This window comes from Entelurus aequoreus, linkage group LG03 (assembly GCF_033978785.1).
Source record: "Entelurus aequoreus isolate RoL-2023_Sb linkage group LG03, RoL_Eaeq_v1.1, whole genome shotgun sequence".
NCBI lineage: Eukaryota > Metazoa > Chordata > Actinopteri > Syngnathiformes > Syngnathidae > Entelurus > Entelurus aequoreus.
Window position 1 is genome coordinate 53,010,799 of NC_084733.1, and position 21,314 is coordinate 53,032,112.

At 37.8% G+C, this 21,314-nt stretch overlaps 1 protein-coding gene across 1 annotated transcript in view; it reads right to left on the reverse strand.

Moving 5' to 3' along the window:
* Window positions 1–21,314, reverse strand: part of LOC133646604 (ryanodine receptor 3-like) — a 168,978-nt gene that overhangs the window by 76,684 nt on the left and 70,980 nt on the right. The window contains exons 30-43 of the mRNA XM_062042144.1: window positions 16,114–16,334; window positions 15,877–15,967; window positions 15,201–15,341; window positions 13,989–14,152; window positions 13,830–13,908; window positions 13,509–13,598; window positions 4,610–4,756; window positions 4,472–4,534; window positions 3,785–3,860; window positions 2,025–2,148; window positions 1,803–1,918; window positions 1,660–1,727; window positions 1,458–1,579; window positions 1,269–1,318 (exon numbers count right to left, since the gene is read on the reverse strand). Coding sequence (XP_061898128.1) covers window positions 1,269–1,318; window positions 1,458–1,579; window positions 1,660–1,727; window positions 1,803–1,918; window positions 2,025–2,148; window positions 3,785–3,860; window positions 4,472–4,534; window positions 4,610–4,756; window positions 13,509–13,598; window positions 13,830–13,908; window positions 13,989–14,152; window positions 15,201–15,341; window positions 15,877–15,967; window positions 16,114–16,334 — 1,552 coding nt within the window. The remainder of the gene's footprint in view (window positions 1–1,268; window positions 1,319–1,457; window positions 1,580–1,659; window positions 1,728–1,802; window positions 1,919–2,024; window positions 2,149–3,784; window positions 3,861–4,471; window positions 4,535–4,609; window positions 4,757–13,508; window positions 13,599–13,829; window positions 13,909–13,988; window positions 14,153–15,200; window positions 15,342–15,876; window positions 15,968–16,113; window positions 16,335–21,314) is intronic.

The window sequence follows — 21,314 nt, forward strand, 5'->3', positions numbered from 1 at the left end:
ACACACACACACACACACACACACACACACACACACACACACACACACACACACACACACACACACACACACACACACACACACGCACACACACTTGTATTTGTTACCTTCTTGAGACCTCTGAAAAATGCCTACCTCTTTAGGACCACCCTTTCTAGATATATAAAAGATTTGTATTTACAACATTAATCATATACACACACTATGTAAATATAAAAAAGCTTGTTGTGAAAAATGAGTTGGAATTTGACAAGAAAAAGGTCACAATTTCACAAGAAAAACTTGAGAATTTTGGCAGTATTATAATAAAAGTCTTAATTTTACTCAACGCAAGTCAAAATGTTACAATAAAAACTGAACATTTGTGCAATATTATGATAAAAGTTGGAATTTTACTCAATAATAGTCGCAATTTTACAATAAAAGCTTCAAATGTTGGCAATTTTATGAAAAGAGTTGTAATTTTACTCGACAAAAGTCACAATTTTATAAGAAAACTGTAAAATGTTGGCAATTTTATAATAATAATCGGAACTTCATTTGGAAAAATTATGACAAAAGTCATCATTTTACTCAAAAAATGTCACTGTTTTACAAGAACAACAAAAGAATTGGCAATATTATAATAAAAGATTTCACCACCAGGGGTGCAAAATGAGATCTCTATTTGTTGTTTTTTGTAATGTGCTTAAGGCCGATGAAAAACGAGTCACGGACCACAGATGGCCCCTGTGCCGCACTTTGGGCAACCCAGCTATAGAAGTTAACTGTTAATGGCCACTGCAGTCTTAGTACCGTAGTGTATTTGTTCATCCTATGGTCACATATAGGACGCGGGTTGTCTTAAGTCAGCACCGGAAGTTGTAAAATCAGCTGTTAACCTGGCAGGATTTTTCGAGGATTAATAGGGAAGTCCTTCTTTAGCTGCCGTCTTGTTTTATCATATATTGCTGTCTTTGCACCTGTCAATGTTTACTTTTGTATGCACACTAAATCATCAAAAATCCTGACTTCGGAGCAATGTTCACAGACTCTAGTATTCGGCCCTCTATTAGATGCAATGGTTTTCCTTATTGGGACCATGATTTCGGTCCTAACTTGTTCACCGGTCCTCATATGGAAGGTACTTTTCCTTGTTGATGTCTGCACGCACACACACACACACACACACACACACACACACACGCACACACACACACACACACACACACACACACACACACACACACACACACACACACACACACACAAAGAGGGGAGCAGCTTACCAAAGAGAGAAATCCTATGTCTTACAAGAGCTGCCAGTTTACAAAACAAGCTAGAGGTGTGAAGGTTAGAAAAGGGAAGGAAGTCAGAAAGTTACAAAGGGTACAGATAGTAGATAATGATCAGTAAATGTTACTGTCATGCTGTGTGCAGTAGTTGTGTGTGGATGAAATATAAGGGAAGGTTGTGACCTGGTGACCATTTCCTTCTCCTTGTTGGAGGCGTAGCCGCTGCTACTCAGATTCTTATTGGGTGATGAAAGGAAGTAGAGGGAGTGATTCTTGAAGTATTGGTCAATGAGCGGTAGAAGCACCTGGGAGCACAACATCAGCATGACAATCAAAATAATACATAAGATTTGTATAAAGAATCTCTTACAAATCTCATTCTTACTTTGGCAAAAAACTTGATTTCTTGCTCATGAGGCGACCTGTCTGTTTTGCCGCTGGAAGCCATGGCCTCTGGAATGAATGTATATCAACATTAAAATAAAAAAGGACTTGAAAAAATGTGTCAAAGGTGCATCCGTATTATACCTAGATGTGAGATGAACTCCTGGGCGCAGTCAACATACTTGAGCAGCTTCTTGAGGAACCTGTAAGCAAACCTTTTCTCCATGAACGAGGAATCCTGCTCCAAGTCCTTCAGACCTCTGCAAACCAATACATGAAATGATAATTACCTTTATGAACGGCTATCATGTAAACCACACTGTCCAACGGCCACTTTAGGAAACTGTTTGCCATTTTAGTGTTCACCTTGTGATGCTGTAGCCACTGATTTGAAGGAAGCGGAAGAGGTCCTGAGCCTTCTCTCGATCACGAGCCTTCTCTTTGGCTGTCAGCGTTTCGTAGGGAACCAGCAAAGGGTGTGTACCTCCACCTGGTGAAACACTGAACCTTGTGATATGTGGCATCAACTATGTTATTTTGCAGGAAAGCACTGGTCAAGTGGTTTTGACCTTTTTACTAGGCAATAGGGATCGGTGGCATAGCCTAAAATCTTTAATGTGATACATATCACAAGCAATTTTTTTGGTATATAAATACACAACCTCTTCAAATTACGTTACAAAGGCTCCTAAAGTGGCTACTGACATCTCAGTTGTATAATTTTCTCAAAATTATTATTAACTTGATAATTAACTCTTAATATCTGGTTACTTTCTGTTGTAACATGGTTCTATCTACACTTCTGTTAAAATGTACTAAGCAGCACTTATTCTTCTGTTGTTTGGATACTTTTCATTAGTTTTGGGTAATACGCATAGGCAGTATTGGTCATACCAATGCTGATACTGATCCTTAAAATTGTTGTCGTTATTCAGTGAATGATTACATTTTTTATCACAATTATAATCACACAAGATGGCAGTGTAACAATGTCAATTACATATTTACATGTTTTGCTACTATTGTCTGAGATTTAAATCTTTTGGCTTGAATTTTTAAAGTCCTCCTGTGTCCATGACCTTATATCCTGAGTTTATAAACAAAAACCAAAAACGATAAACAATTTTGTGATGTAAAATAAAAATCCAACCAATCACTGTAGTATCGACCATATACTGATACAATACTTGGTGTCGCTACTGTTGATATTTGTATCGATCCGCCCACCTTTTGTTACATTACAGAGCTCTAGCTCTACTACAGGCTTATTGTATCCTCCTACAGTGTGTAGTGTAGCATGTTTAGTTATTCCTAATCCTCCAATGATAATAATAATATGAGTTTACCTGTTGCCATGGAGGTGAGGATCGCTGACTTAGAAACAGCTTTGCATTGCGGAGGGACGTTAGCCGCTAGCTCGCGAAAGATGATGCTACTGTGCTATAAGGTAACCATCCGTTCGTTGTTATTGTCAAATGTGCGAGACACAGCTAAAATGTGTCATCAACGAGCATTATCACAATTTAACGATTTATGTCATTTCTATCGTATATCATCTATGTCTTGCAACGCTACCATTGACTGACCCTTGACCATATAGGCTATTGGAAATCTTGAGTGCTTTGGTGATGCAGCTATTGCAAAATCACAAATGTAAAACTAAAACACAAACCGTCATATCATGTGCTTTGAATCCGCACAAACTTGTGTGCACACAGTTTATAAACAGGAAATACCATAACAACCCAAATATAAGCCAAGCCTGAGTAGAAGACTACCCCTCTTTTTTAACTGGTAATAGGATATTATTAAAAATAAAATATGTTTAGGTGCTCAATAGTTTGATGAGGGTGCTTCAGTGATCACCATTATCTTAAAATTAGCATCATCCTGTTGTTTCTCGTATGGGTCTGTGTGTCGCTGCTGCTCTTCAAGTCACTCGAGTGTGAGTGACAGAAAGAAAAAAACTGCTTGGAAACAGTCAGTTGCGCCACCAGTTGGTTTGCCTGTATACATCTCTAGACCCTGATTGTACAACGAGGAAGCTTTTTTGATACTGTCTTCTAGGGAAAAATGTCTTATATTTTCGGGTCAATACGGTAAAATTAGGCTCATTAGCATATCACCTCTATATCCAAGGTCACTCTTTTTCCTTTTGGCCCAGATGTTATGGCTATTTTCAGCCACCACCTCCACCATTCCCTTTTAACCAAAGACAAAAATTAGAAACAAATGTCAATTCTAATCAGCATTCAGTAAAAAGTAGGGATGAGCATACAAATAATCAAAATAAACATTATGAAAGTAAATTACCGGTACATAATTAATTAAATGACATGTCTAAGGTGTACACTGCTTTCTGCCCGAGTGCAGCTGGGCTGGGATGGGCTCCCCCCACGCGCCCCACACCGCAACCCATAGAGGGACAAGCAGTAGAAAATGGATGGATGGATGGATGTTTAAATCAACTGAGACAAAGTTGAGTGCATTACTCTGTTGCAACCAGCAGAGGTGCTGTTCGTCCAGTTGCAACTAGTTTGGCACACAACATCAGCTGTGGGAAATTGAGCTGACCATTTGTTAAAATAATAAACTCCCCTGGGAAGCAGTGCTTTGCTCAATTCAATAGCATTGAAATAGGAGCTCAGAATATTCAAAGAGATATGATCTCATCCTAATATAATGAATCAATTAATTGGTAGTTGATTTACTCTAACAAGGAAATTAAAGAAAATGCCCATCCCTGTTGAAATAACTACTTTAAATAAAAACATTTTTGAAAAGAATAATCAAAAAAATGTTTGGTCACTCACTTGGAGCTCCCTGGATAGAACCACATTGCTTGTGTCTACTGGACTGGGATGAAATCCGTTCGCCTAAAAATGTTCAAAGAAATTGAAATGAATGATTCTGCTATCTTATTACTCTATTTTAAAAAATGTCCACTATACTTGTGAAGCCTGAGAGATCTTTCGAATCTTTTCATTCTCCCTGTGATGAGACATGCTCTCTCCATCTCTGGCTCGGTCAACACTCCAGCCCATTGCCAGCATGCTTTTCAATGACTCCCTGATTGGCCATCTGTAAATGTCTTTCTCCTGAACACCAGAAGGCAACATTTTGAAATAATTACTCTCTACATAGTCCTTTAGTTACAAAACCCAAAACCAGTGAAGTTGGCACGTTGTGTAAATTGAAATAAAAACAGAATACATTGATTTGCAAATCCTTTTCAACCTATATTCAATTTAATGCACTGCAAAGACAAACTATCTAATGTTTAAACTGGTAAACTTTGATATGTTTTGCAAATATTAGCTGATTTGGAATTTAATGCTTGCATCATGTTTCAAAAATCTGGCAAAGGTGTCAAAAAAGACTGAGAAAGTTGAGGAATGCTCATTAAACACTTATTTGGAACATCCCACAGGTGAACAAGCTAATTAGGTACAGGTGGGTGCCATGATTGGGTATAAAAGCAGCTTCCATGAAATGCTCAGTCATTCACAAACAAGGATGGGGCGAGGGTCACCACTTTGTGAACAAATGCGTGAGCAAATTGTCAAACAGTTTAACATCTCTCAACCAGCTATTGCAAGGAACTTAGTGATTTCACCATCTACCGTCCGTAATATCATCAAAAGGTTCAGAGAATCTGGAGAAATCACTGCATGTAGGTCGAAAACCAACATTGAATGCCTGTGACCTACGATCCCTCAGGCGGTACTGCATCAAAACCGACATCAGTGTGTAAAGGATATCATCACATGGGCTCAGGAACACTTTAGAAAACCACTGTCAGTAACTACAGTTTGTCGCTACATCTGTAAGTGCAAGTTAAAACTCTACTATGCGAAGGGAAAGCCATTTTACAGCAACACCATAAAAACGCTGCCAGCTTTGCTGGGCCCAAACTCATGTAAGATGGACTGATGCAAAGTGGAAAAGTGTTCTGTGGTATGACGAGTCCACATTTCAAATTGTTTTTGGAAACTGCGGACGTTGTGTTCTCCGGACCAAAGAGGAAAAAAAACATCCGCACTGTTATAGGCGCAAAGTTCAAAAGCCAGCATCTGTGATGGTATGGGGGTGTATTAGTGCCCAAGACATGGGTAACTTACACATCTGTGAAGGTACCATTAATGCTGAAAGGTACATACAGGTTTTGGAGCAACATATGTTGCCATCCAAGCAACGTCTTTTTTTATGGACGCCCCTGCTTATTTCAGTAAGACAATGCCAAGCCACATTCTGCATGTGTTACAACAGCGTGGCTTCTAGTAAAAGAGTGCGGGTACTAGACTGGCCTGCCTGTAGTCCAGACTTGTCTCCCATTGAAAATGTGTGGCGCATTATGAAGTACAAAATACGACAATAGAGACCCCGGACTGTTGAACAACTTAAGCTGTACATCAAGCAAGAAGGGGAAAGAATTCCACCTGAAAATCTTCAAAAATTGATTTCCCCAGTTCCCAAACGTTTACTAAGTGTTGTTAAAAGGAAAGGCCATGTAACACAGTGGTAAAAATGCCCCTCTGCCAAATGTTTTGCAATGTGTTGCTGCTATTAAATTCAAAGTTAATGATTATTTGCCAAAAAAAATAAGTTTCTCAGTTCAAGCATTAATTATCTTGTATTTGCAGTCTATTCAATTGAATATAAGTTGAAAAGGATTTGCAAATCAATGTATTTTGTTTTTATTTACGAATTACACAATGTGTCAAATTCCCTGGTTTTGGGTGTACATCAAATGGACAAAAGTACTGGGACACATCTTTTATTCAATTATTTGAATCAATAAAGAGTCAGGATATACCCTTATTATTCATCTTAACAGGACCTTTATGACATTTCAACCTTAATAATACAAAAACAACAGTGTTTCATATATATTCATTAATTTGTGGCAATTTCTCACCACGAGTACATTTGGACCGCCAAAATTAGATTTGGCACTACCTGTTAGGTGGCGGTATGCATTATAATTTCACTTCTTAACAGCTCATACGCACCTGATCTGCTAGAGACTTAGAGGACATTGCAGGATCAGTGTTGCCAACTTAACAACTTCATTGCTACATTTAGTTAGTCTTCGGACCCCTCCAGATAATGGGGGCTTGAGCTACTAAGATCCAAATAACACAAACTAAATAGCGTGTGCAAGCTAATGAATTGTTTGTACTAATAGTGGGTATGTTGCATGTGATCTGCTAAGAGCGGCTGTACAACTGATAATTGATAAAGTGCAAAAGTGACATAGACCGTCCTATTAAAATGAGGATTTTTTGTGTACTACCGGCATTTATGTGCACATAGAGAAACTCAATTCCCTCCAAATTCATGTTATCACGCTCCACACCTGTATAGGGTTTTGCAATGTTGTTGAACAAGCAGCACTCGATTCACAAACGCCTCATTGTGTCATTTTTAGTTTACGGATGTTTACGTCGCGCCAAATGTCTCCGTGTGCAGACCATGTCTCAGTGTACGTGCGCTTCAGTCATTTATTCATTCATTTTGCATGCCGCTTGAAGACATCGGGGGCTGCCATGTTGATGACATCACTTCCTGTTGTACATGCAGGTACGGCCGTTTAAAAAAGGCTGGGCCCCCTACGTCACATCCTGTTTACATGCTGTACACACCATTGCGGCCATTAGAAGAGTTTCAAGGCTGGCGGCCCTTCTGACAACTTTATTTTCACAATTGTTGCCTCAAACTGCTCGTTATGCTAACTCTAGTGGTGACTACGTAAAGCCACTGCTTGTTTAACACTCCCAAACTCCCAGTGTGATCAACAATGTCAAAAATATTCCCAGACACATAGTAAAATGATTTTCTATTCTGGTTTTGTAGTGCACGAACAATACTTGTGTGTGTTTGCGTGTTGACATTTAAGCTTGCTGTAATGTTGTGTAATGTAATGTTGAGATTGTTCATTACATCCTTGTTATGTTAGTTAGATGATATGAGGACACATTTATATTTATATATGTATTTATATATATATATATATATATATATATATATATATATATATATATATATATATATATATATATATATACACTACCGTTCAAAAGTTTGGGGTCACATTGAAATGTCCTTACTTTTGAAGGAAAAGCACTGTACTTTTCAATGAAGATAACTTTAAACTAGTCTTAACTTTAAAGAAATACACTCTATACATGGCTAATGTGGTAAATGACTATTCTAGCTGCAAATGTCTGGTTTTTGGTGCAATATCTACATAGGTGTATAGAGGCCCATTTCCAGCAACTATCACTCCAGTGTTCTAATGGTACAATGTGTTTGCTCATTGGCTCAGAAGGCTAATTGATGATTAGAAAACCCTTGTGCAATCATGTTCACACATCTGAAAACAGTTTAGCTCGTTACAGAAGCTACAAAACTGACCTTCCTTTGAGCAGATTCAGTTTCTGGAGCATCACATTTGTGGGGTCAATTAAACGCTCAAAATGGCCAGAAAAAGAGAACTTTCATTTGAAACTCGACAGTCTATTCTTGTTCTTAGAAATGAAGGCTATTCCACAAAATTGTTTGGGTGACCCCAAACTTTTGAACGGTAGTGTATATATAGTATACATACAGCAATGTTATATTTGGTTACATGTCCCTTGGCAAGTTTCACTGCAATAAGGCACTTTTGGTAGCCATCCACAAGCTTCTGGCAAGCTTCTGGTTGAATTTTTGACCACTCTTCTTGACAAAAATGGTGCAGTTCAGCTAAATTTGTTGGTTTTCTGACATTGACTTGTTTTTTCAGCATTGTACACATGTTCTCAATGGGGTTTAAGTCAGGACTTTGGGAAGGCCATTCTAAAACCTTAATTCTAGCTTGATTTAGCCATTCCTTTACCACTTTTGTTACAATCAAATCAAATTAGCTTCATGGCATGGCCTCTTAAAGGCCTACTGAAACCCACTACTACCGACCACGCAGTCTGATAGTTTATATATCAATGATGAAATCTTAACATTATAACACATGCCAATACGGCCGGGTTAACTTATAAAGTGACATTTTAAATTTGCCGCTAAACTTCCGGTTCGAAACGCCTCTGCGGATGACGTATGCGTGTGACGTAGCCCGGCGAACACGGGTATGCCTTCCACATTGAAGCCGATACGAAAAAGCTCTCTTTTCATTTCATAATTCCACAGTATTCTGGACATCTGTGTTCGTGAATCTGTTTCAATCATGTTCATTGCATTATGGAGAAGGAAGCCAAGCAAGCAAAGAAGAAAGTTGTCGGTGCGAAATGGACGTATTTTTCGAACGTAGTCAGCCACAACAGTACACAGCCGGCGCTTCTTTGTTTACATTCCCGGAAGATGCAGTCAAGATGGAAGAACTCGGATAACAGAGACTCTAACCAGGAGGACTTTTGATTTGGATACACAGACGCCTGTAGAGAACTGGGACAACACAGACTCTTACCAGGATTACTTTGATTTGGATGACAAAGACGCAGACGTGCTACTGTGAGTATGCAGCTTTGGCTTTTTTTTGCGTATGTACGTAACTTTTTTAAAATATATAAGCTTTATGAACCTTGGGTTAGGTGAACGGTCTTTTGGGCTGAGTGATTGTGTGTGTTGATCATGTGTTTGAATTGTATTGGCGTGTTCTATGGAGCTAGGAGCTAGCAGAGGAGCTAGGAGCTAGCATAACACGTACCGTACCGTACGTGCGCGTCACGTACTAACTTTTTAAAAATATATAAGCTTTATGAACCTTGGGTTAGGTGAACGGTCTTTTGGGCTGAGTGATTGTGTGTGTTGATCAGGTGTTTGAATTGTATTGGCGTGTTCTATGGAGCTAGGAGCTAGCAGAGGAGCTAGGAGCTAGCATAACAAACACGCAGGTGTTATTATGCAGGATTAATTTGTGGCATATTAAATATAAGCCTGGTTGTGTTGTGGCTAATAGAGTATATATATGTCTTGTGTTTATTTACTGTTGTAGTCATTCCCAGCTGAATATCAGGTACCGTGAGTATGCAGCCTTGGCTGCTAAACATTCGATAACTTGACCGTATGTGCGCGTCACGTACGTAACTTTTTAAAAATATATAAGCTTTATGAACCTTGGGTTAGGTAAACGGTCTTTTGGGCTGAGTGATTGTGTGTGTTGATCAGGTGTTTGAATTGTATTGGCGTGTTCTATGGAGCTAGGAGCTAGCAGAGGAGCTAGGAGCTAGCATAACAAACACGCAGGTGTTTTTATGCAGGATTAATTTGTGGCATATTAAATATAAGCCTGGTTGTGTTGTGGCTAATAGAGTATATATATGTCTTGTGTTTATTTACTGTTGTAGTCATTCCCAGCTGAATATCAGGTCACCCTCGGCTCTCACAGCATCTTCCCTATCTGAATAGCTTCAACTCCCCACTAGTCCTTCACTTGCACTTTACTCATCCACAAATCTTTCATCCTCGCTCAAATTAATGGGGAAATTGTCGCTTTCTCGGTCCGAATCTCTCTCACTTCATGCGGCCATCATTGTAAACAATAGGGAACTTTGCGTATATGTTCAACTGACTACGTCACGCTACTTCCGGTAGGTGCAAGCCTTTTTTTTATCAGATACCAAAAGTTGCAATCTTTATCGTCGTTGTTCTATACTAAATCCTTTCAGCAAAAATATGGCAATATCGCGAAATGATCAAGTATGACACATAGAATAGATCTGCTATCCCCGTTTAAATAAAAAAAATTCATTTCAGTAGGCCTTTAACTTCATGTGAGTGATTATGATTGACAACACCTGTTGACATTTCCTAGCCCATTTAAATAGGGCTCATGTGATGCAGTCATTAGACTCGGTTACAAACGCGACAATGGAAAAGTCAAAGGAACTCAGCACAGATCTGACAGATTGACTTGAACAAGTCAGGAAAGTCACTTGGAGCCATTTCAAAGCAGCTTAAGGTCCCAAGAGCAACTGTGCAGACAATTGTTCGTAAGTATAAAGTGCACGGCACAGTTTTGTCACTGCCACGATCAGGAAGAAAACACAAGCTATCATCTGCTGCTGAGAGAAAGTTGCTCAGGATGATCACGAGTCAACCGAGAACCACCAAAAATCAGGTCTGCAGTGAATTGGAAGCTGTTGGAACACAGGTGTCAGTGTCCACAGTCAAGCATGTTTTGCATCGCCATGGACTGAGAGGCTACCATACAAGAAGGAAGCCCTTGCTCCAGAAGCAACACCTTAAGACTTGTCTAAAGTTTGCTGCTGATCTCATGGACAAAGATAAAACCTTCTGGAGGAAATTTCTGTGGTCAGATGAAACAAAAAATTATGTTTGGAGGAGAAAAGGTAAGGCCTTTTATCCCAGGAACACCATGCCTACCGTCAAGCATGGTGGTGGTAGTATTACGCTCTGGGCCTGTTTTGCTGCCAATGGAATTGGTGCTTTACAGAGAGTAAATGGGACAATGAAAAGGAGGATTACCTCCAAATTCTTCAGGACAACCTAAAATCATCAGCCCGGAGGTTGGGTCTTGGGCGCAGTTGGGAGTTCCAACAGGACAATGACCCCAAACACATGTCAAAAGTGGTAAAGGAATGGCTAAATCAGGCTAGAATTAAGGTTTTAGAATTGCCTTCCCAAAGTCCTGACAATGTGGACAATGCTGAAGAAAAAAGTACATGTCAGAAAACCAACAAATTTAGCTGAACTGCACCAATTTTGTCAAGAGGAGTGGTAAAAATTCAACCAGAAGCTTACCAGAAGCTTGTGGATGGCTACCAAAAGTGCCTTATTGCAGTGAAACTTGCCAAGGGACATGTAACCAAATATTAAAATTGCTGTATGTATACTTTTGACCCAGTAGATTTGGTCACATTTTTAGTGGACCTGTAATAAATTCATAAAAGAACCAAACTTCATGAATGTTTTTTGTGACAAACAAGTATGTGCTCCAATCACTATATCACAAAAAAAAGAGCTGTAGAAATTATTGGAAACTCAAGACAGCCATGACATTATGTTTTTTACAAGTGTATGTAAACTTTTGACCATAACTGTACATATTAGGGCTGTCAAAGTTAACGCGAAAACGCGTTAACATAATAATTTCAATAACAGCACTAATTTTTTTAACGGGCGATTAAGGCACACGTGTCCATTTTGACTCTCGGGGAGTGCCGTAGCGGAGGAACCGTGGCTGTAGTTCACTTGTTATTTATGAGCCACAAGCAAGCAGAAATGGACAATGGAAAGTCTACCTTATAGAAATATCAGGTAAAGCCATGGCAAGTTGTTCTCCCGACAAAAAATGACTCTTTTTCGCATTGAGAAGAGGTGACATCCTTGCAGCAAAAGCCTGCTGCGCGTGTGGTTCAGGTGGGTGGTGCTTCACTTCCGTGTTTAGATTACCGTTAAGGTGCAATAATAACAAAACATTTAGAATGTTACTGTGACTGATTTAGTAAGTAAGATGACATAAAAGCTCAACATAAATGAAAGACAGCCGGTAGGATGTCGAAAGGAGACTTTTTTTTTTTATTGCAAACAGTCGACCTGACATAAAAACATGTCAAGACACTCAAACCAATCACACACTTTTCCGGCTTCAAAATAAATGTGCTACGCTATACATCCAGTTTAACTGTATTTACAAAATGAAATTGTTTTACATTACAATCATACTTTGTCACTAGGGATGGGCACCAGATCCGGTACTTTTTTGGCACCGACCAAAACCAGCCGGCACTACCGGGAACCGATTCACGTAAGATCCAGCGGTGCCATGTTTCGTTGCCTAGGTTTCGCGTGACTTCACGTCTGTCTGAATTAGCACAAGAAAAAATTAAACCGCAGTCAGACGTACTGTGCTTCAACATACGGGTATTATTATGGTTTGTGTATAAGGACCCCAAAATGGCACCTTTTAGGAGACCTATTATCTGGCGTTTCTTTCGCCCCATAATGCAAAACCAACTTTTTTTTACCTAATAGTACCTGCTGTTGTGTATTTGGGATATGCATAAGTCCCAAAAAATTTAAATATACCATGTAGGCATTGCGGATATCCTTAACAATCTTGCCTTCCTTCATACTTCGTCAAAACACACTGCTTTCCTAACCGGTGACTGTCATCGGATTATTCATATATGGTATAGAATGTACCCAAAGCGCTAAAAACTACAACAAAGATGACGGGGAGAAGATGCAGTTGAAGTTGAGCTATATACATAAGTCCGCCCACCAAACAACGCATCCTGAAGAGACGGTCGGTCAGAAAGCGGCTTGAAGATGGTCTGTAAAACATTCTATGCAACATTTTGACAAGGGAACCACTATTACTTGTTATGTGGACCACAAGGAAGAAGTTAAGGTGGAAAAGAAAAGATAATATGACCTCTTTAATGCGCCATATAATCTGGTGCGCTTTATGAAAGAAAATAGACCCGTTAATCGACAGTGCACTTTAGTGTGCTTTATGGTCCAAAAAATATGGTATTCGTTACAGGAGCAGAGGGCACCCTCACAAGCACGGGGAGTGTGCATTACCATTACTGTGAAGGGCGAGGTGTGGAAGCATGAAGAACACCTGGGGAGGTGTGGAAGCATGCAGAACACCTACACAAGCGTGCAAAAGAACTAGAACACTGATTAAGAGCGAAGCTATCTTTCATATCATGAGTGGCCTTTGACCGAACAAATATTGTTCACACAGAATCAATTAATCACAGACAGGCTGTCGGGGATGACCCATTTTTAGTTCCTGCAAATATAATAGCTGGTTGTCCCATTACTTTTGTCCAGGTATCCAGCAAAAGATCATCATCGTACTGTAAAACGTATGTTCCATACCTTCTCTGTCAGAGCTTTGTATGTCCTGAGCTGTGGGTGAGTCCTGGCCTTCTCATCCACACAGTCTCCATACTTCCACCCAAGCAGCACCTGAAGAACAATCACAGTGAGTCCATTGTGTCTCTAATCACTACACAGACATTGTTTATTTGTTGACTATCTTGGTAGAAGATATGTTACACGCAACAATATGTCCCAATTTTGCTCTACTCAGCTGTCTTTTCACAAATGGAATCATGCATTATGTAGCAGGAACAATATAAAACATGGTTCTCTATACAGAAAGAAAGCAGTCTTATTGTCACGCCTCATTAGCTTTACCTTCTCTGCTGACCATCTCTCATGAGAATGTTCAGCATACTTGTTGACAAAGTGTTCAAGCTTCTCTGGTAGGGCAATGCTGAAAAACAAATGTGCATATTAATAATGGGGATAATAATGTTTGTACAGCATCAAACGTGTATGTGGATTGTCACTTACTGAGCAGTGGTGAACGGTTTGGGGTCAAAGTTTCCATGAGTATCTACAGAAAGTGGCTTCTCCATGCTGCTACCAATGGATGCATCCACGTAGTCGGGTGGCAACGCTCCAGCTATGGCGCTCAGGCAGGGCATCGCCATCTTGAACAGATCTGGGTCATATTTCTGCAAAAAAGGAAGAAGAAAACCTAATTGAAGTATTGTCATCCATCGGTTGCTCATTAAAGTCGTTGGGACAAGAATGTAGCGACAACAAGACAGAGAAGTAGCCTGTAGAAGAGACATTAACAATGAAGAGCTCAGGCACAAGTATACTTGAGGCTTCAGATCAATATCGTCCATTTGGATATTGATGTTTTTAATGTGGGCCGTTTGCAAAGCCTCCTCAAATGAGCATGCATTTAGAAAGATGTGCTGAGTCCAGACGTTTACAATATTTCAATGTATTAATGCCTGGATGTCTTTTGTACACATGCATGTTCATCAACTTTAAATAATACAACAAAATGTTCATTAGGTGCTTTCACTAAGCACATTCTATAGTCTCTGACTCTTTAACAGGCATAAGGCTTTGGATTCTGTCCGCCGGTTACCTCGACCATGGAGTTTATTGAATGCAAAATGAAAGTTGCTTTGTGTATGCGAGTTCAGGGGATATAATGTCCAAGGTTCTGGGTTGCATGTTTTTTTGTTTAATTTGGGCCGCACTTAGTTTAAATGGACCTGTCTTCATGTAATATTGGCTTCCTATGAAGAACAGCACGTTGTTAGGTTTCACAACTTTAGAGGTAAAAGAAGATATGTGTAAAAGTAAGTATTAGTTTAGTAAGCATTTGATTTTTAAATCAGTTTAGTGATGTATAACACTAGGCATGTCTGTGACAGCCCAAACCTACTCAGTGGCTTATTGGTTAGAGTGTTCGCCCTGAGATCGGTGGGTTGTGAGTTCAAATCCCAGCCGAGTCTTACCAAAGACTATAAAAATGGGACCCATTACCTCCCTGCTTGGCACTCAGCATCAAGGGTTGGAATTGGGGGTTAAATCACCAAAATGATTCCCGGGCGCGGCCACCGCTGCTGCCCACTGCTCCCCTCACCTCTCAGGGGGTGAACAAGGGGATGGGTCAAATGCAGAGGACAAATTTCACCACACCTAGTGTGTGTGAAAATCATTGGTACTTTAACTTTAACTTAAATCAAACGGATGCCTCACCCTTTGGGCGAGCGAGTCAAACACTCCCCAGAAGATCTTTTTGGTGAGCTGCAGTTCGTCCTCCGAAGCCGTGCCATAGCTGCCCCAGCCAGATGGGAGGCAATAGTACTTCCAGTTCTGCTCATAATGGTTGGTTAGCAGCTGGAGGACACAGAGGGGGGAAACCACTTCATTTGATTAATTGAATATAGAAAAATGGCTTTTAATCACACAAACAATAAATATGGAGACTATAATTATGCACAATAAAACAGCCGGAGCAAATAAGATCTCTAGGTGTAGATACAGTACCGTGTGTGGAAAATACTATTCACAGGCTAGTCACATCTTATAATGTTTGCTCTTTTTTTCCCTGGCGGCCAGACGGATGAAGTGGATCAGCAGAGCCAACAAGCTTGTAATCTCAAAGTCCATGTTTTTTTTCTATTGACTGTATGCCTCTTCCACACTTTCACTTTATCACAGATTTGTGTACAAAAAAAGTGTATATGTAAGAGAGAGGGAGCAATCAGTTATTTTACCAATAAAAACACACTGTAGGGAACAACTGTGACCATGCAGAAGAAAAGAAAAGGTCTGATAATGAGGCATGCAGGCAAGGCAACCATAGGGGAATGTGATAAGAGATGGAGGCTGCCAACAGAATTTTTAAAAGAGTGAATTATATGTCGGCCACCCTGAGAGGCATCTTGCAGTATTCAGTCAGCAAGGGCACGTCAAAGACGAGGTGGTGCAGAAGCTGCTGCAGCATAGAAGGGCGAAGGTGCCTGCAGAAAGGTGAGAAAGAGATAAGCGTGGCCCCCTGAGCTTCTTTTGACCACCGTTACTGACTTGGGAGACAAGCCAGATCCGATTTATTGTTAATCTCAACCCCTGTCGGCGCAGATAAATGTGCCTTTTGTGCTCTCCTCACTTGCAGACAGCCAGCAGGCACTCTTCAATGGCGTCTCTCTGGGCCTTGGTGAGGGACCTGCCTTTGGAGAGGCGATAGATGGTGTGCAGTGTGGAATCGATGAGCGTGGCGTGGTGCTCGGTGCCAGCGAAGAGGGGCGCGCAGCGGGTGAGGAGGGGGAGTATGGCTGAGCCGATGTAACGGTTCATGGCCAATGCCGTCTCGGTGGTGCACAGACCCTCCTGCAGAAAGATGTGGGAGATGGGAGATATTAGTCTCCGGCTACATTCACACTGCATGGTAAGATGTCCAAATCAGATTTTTTTGGTCAAATACGATGTTTTTATGAAGTCAAAAACATGTGATGTCTAATGTGAACGCAATGTCCCGCCCGCATAAAGACATATGAGGTCATAACGTCACATTGACATGAGTTCCTGTATGTACATTTATACACATATATGTATATGTGTATATACATATATACATATGTGTACATACACATATATATATATATATATATGTATATAGATATATTTATATATACATATATGTACATACATGTACATATATTTATTTCATGTAAAGCATGAAATAAATACTTGAACACATGCATTCAAGCTAGTTTTTCATTTTTGAAATATCGAGTGATAATTTTTACGTATTGTTTTTTAATCACCCCGTATGCATATATATATATATATATATATATATATATATATATATATATATATATATATATATATATATATATATATATATATATATATATATAATGTAATGTAAATATTTATAAATATAAATCGCCTCTCAGAGCTGCCTCCTTATCGTGGTAGAGGAGTTTTTGTGTCTCAATCATCCTGAGAGCTACGTTGTTCAGGGGCTTCTATGCCCCCTGGAAGGGTTTCCCAAGGCAAAAACAGGGACCAGACAAGGAGCAGCTGAAAGACCTTTATGAAAAAGAAAAAACAAAGACTCAAATTTCCCTCGCCCGGACGTGGGTCACTACGGCCCTCCTTTGGAGCAAGGCGCTGAGTCGGTGCTCAATGGCGAGTGCCTGGTGGCCAGGCCTGTCCCCATGGGGCCCAACTGGGCACAGCCCGAAGAGGCAACATGGGTCCCCCCTCCAATGGGCTCACCACTCATAGGAGGGCGCATAGAGGTCTATATAGCATATATATATATATATATATATATATATATATATATATATATATATATATATATATATATATATATATATATATATATAGTATATATATATTTTTATAGAGTATATATATATATATTTATATAGAGTATATATATATATATACGTAAATGTACATATACATATATATATATATATATATATATATATATATATATATATATATATATATATATATATATATATATATATAGTATATATATATATATATATATATATATATACATATATATATATATACGTAAATGTACATATACATATATATATATATATATATATATATATATATATATATATATATATATATATATATATATATATATATATATATATATATATATATATATATATATATATACACTACTGTTCAAAAGTTTGGGGTCACATTGAAATGTCCTTATTTTTGAAGGAAAAGCACTGTACTTTTCAATGAAGATAACTTTAAACTAGTCTTAACTTTAAAGAAATACACTCTATACATTGCTAATGTGGTAAATGACTATTCTAGCTGCAAATGTCTGGTTTTTGGTGCAATATCTACATAGGTGTATAGAGGCCCATTTCCAGCAACTATCACTCCAGTGTTCTAATGGTACAATGTGTTTGCTCATTGGCTCAGAAGGCTAATTGATGATTAGAAAACCCTTGTGCAATCATGTTCACACATCTGAAAACAGTTTAGCTCGTTACAGAAGCTACAAAACTGACCTTCCTTTGAGCAGATTGAGTTTCTGGGGCATCACATTTGTGGGGTCAATTAAACGCTCAAAATGGCCAGAAAAAGAGAACTTTCATTTGAAACTCGACAGTCTATTCTTGTTCTTAGAAATGAAGGCTATTCCACAAAATGGTTTTTTATATATATATATATATATATATATATATATATATATATATATATATATATATATATATATATATATATATATATATATATATATATATATATATATACATATATACGTAAATGTACATATACATATATACATATATATAAGGGAATAAGCGGTAGAAAATGGATGGATGGATATATATATAAATATATATATATATATATATATATATATATATATATATACATATATACGTAAATGTACATATACATATATATATATATATATATATATATATATATATATTTTAGGGCTGGGAATCTTTGGGTGTCCCACGATTCGATTCAAAATCGATTCTTGGGGTCACGATTCGATTCAGAATCGCTTTTTTTTCAATTCAACACGATTCTCGATTCAAAAACGTTTTTTTTTTTTTTTTTTTTAAATTTTTTTTTTAAATGAAAACAATACACAATAATACCATAATAATTCAATACAATTTCAAAACAAAACCCAACCCAGCAACATTCAGAATAGCAATAAACAGAGCAATTGAGAGCAATTGAGGACACACAAACATTACACGGAACAATCTAAAAGTAGTGAGACAAAAATGAATATTATCAACAACAGCATCAATATTAGTAACAATTTCAACATAGCAGTGATTAAAAATCCCTCATTGATATTATCATTACAAACATTAATTTAAAAAAAAAATACAAAAAATGAACAATAGTGTCACAGTGGCTTACACTTGCATCGCATCTCATAAACTAAAAGTCTAATGATAATGTCAATGAGGGATTTTTAATCACTGCTATGTTGAAATTGTAACTAATATTGATACTGTTGTTGATAATATTCATTTTTGTTTCACTACTTTTGGTTTGCTCTGTGTCATGTTTGTCCATCCCATCCATCCATTTTCTACCGCTTATTCCCTTCGGGGTCGCGGGTGGCGCTGGAGCCTATCTCAGCTACAATCGGGCGGAAGGCAGGGTACACCCTGGACAAGTCGCCACCTCATCGTAGGGCCAACACAGATAGACAGACAACATTCACACTCACATTCACACACTAGGGCCAATTTAGTGTTGCCAATCAACTTATCCCCAGGTGCATGTCTTTGGAGGTGGGAGGAAGCCGGAGTACCCGGAGGGAACCCACGCAGTCACGGGGAGAACATGCAAACTCCCGAGGCCGGGATTGAACTCACGACTACTCAGGACCTTCGTATTGTGAGGCAGACGCAATAACCCCTCTGCCACCGTGCTGCCGTGTCATGTTTGTGTCTCCTCTCAATTGCTCTGTTTATTGCAGTTCTGAGTGTTGCTGGGTGGGGTTTGGTTTTGGAATTGGATTGCATTGTTATGGTATTGCTGTGTATTGTTTTGTTGGATTGATTAATTAAAAAAAAAAATTTTTAAATCAATTTTTTAAAAATGAGAATCGATTCTGAATTGCACAACGTGAGAATCGCGATTCGAATTCGAATCGATTTTTTTCCCACACCCCTAATATATATATATATATATATATATATATATATATATATATATATATATATATATATATATGTATATATATATATATATATATATATATATATATATATATATATATATATATATATATATATATATATATATATATATATATATATATATATATATATATATATATATATATATATATATATATATATATATATATATATACTCTGCACACTGGTGTAGAGTAGCTGTGGTTGACATCCATGAACAGCAATCATTCCAATCGGAATTCTTCTTCTTTTTTTTTTTTTTTTTGTCCTGCCCAGCTTCTCAGGGAAATCATGTAGTTCAGGGGTCACCAACGCGGTGCCCGCGGGCACCAGGTAGCCCGTAAGGACCAGATGAGTAGCCCGCTGGCCTGTTCTAAAAATAGCTCAAATAGCAGCACTTACCAGTGAGCTGCCTCTATTTTTTAAATGTTATTTACTTACTAGCAAGCTGGTCTCGCTTTGCCCGACATTTTTAATTCTAAGAGAGACAAAACTCAAATAGAATTTGAATATCCAAGAAAATATTTTAAAGACTTGGTCTTCACTTGTTTAAATTAATTCATTAATTTTTTTACTTTGCTTCTTATAACTTTCAGAAAGACAATTTTAGAGAAAAAATACAACCTTAAAAATGATTTTAGTATTTTTAAACACATATACCTTTTTACCTTTTAAATTCCTTCCCCTTCTTTCCTGACAATTTAAATCAATGTTCAAGTAAAAACAATTTTTTTATTGTAAAGAATAATAAATACATTTTAATTTAATTATTCATTTTAGCTTCTGTTTTTTCGACGAAGAATATCTGTGAAATATTTCTTCAAACTTATTATGATTAAAATTCAAAAAAATTATTCTGCCAAATCTAGAAAATCTGTAGAATCAAATTTAAATCTTATTTCAAAGTCTTTTGAATTTCTTTTAAAATTTTTGTTCTGGAAAATCTAGAAGAAATAATGATTTGTCTTTGTTAGAAACATAGCTTGGTCCAATTTGTTATATATTCTAACAAAGTGCAGATTGGATTTTAACCCATTTAAAACATGTCATCAAAATTCTAAAATTAAATTACTAATGATGTTCCATAAATTATTTTTTAATTTTTTCAAAAAGATTCGAATTAGCTAGTTTTTCTCTTCTTTTTTTGGTTGAATTTTGAATTTTAAAGAGTCGAAATTGAAGATAAACTATGTTTCAAAATTTAATTGTCATTTTTTTCGTGTTTTCTCCTCTTTTTAAGTGTAAATATCATTAATTATTAATAATAACATAGAGTTAAAGGTAAATTGAGCCAATTGGCTATTTCTGGCAATTTATTTAAGTGTGTATCAAACTGGTAGCCCTTCGCATTAATCAGTACCCAAAAAGTAGCTCTTGGTTTCAAAAAGGTTGGTGAGCCCTGATATAGTTGATGTAGATGCCCATATCGGGTGTTCAGATTTACTTTACAAAAGAGAAGTGTAGGATACTTCTCTTGTTGCCTTATTTGTATTTTGACTTTATTAAATGTATTTATATTATCATTTGGTGCAGCCGGGCTGGAGCAGGAGGGGATAGAAAGAGAAAAAAAGGAAGACAGAGGGGGGAATTGTGGGGACACGAGGGGGATTAGACAGAGAGACATAAACAACAA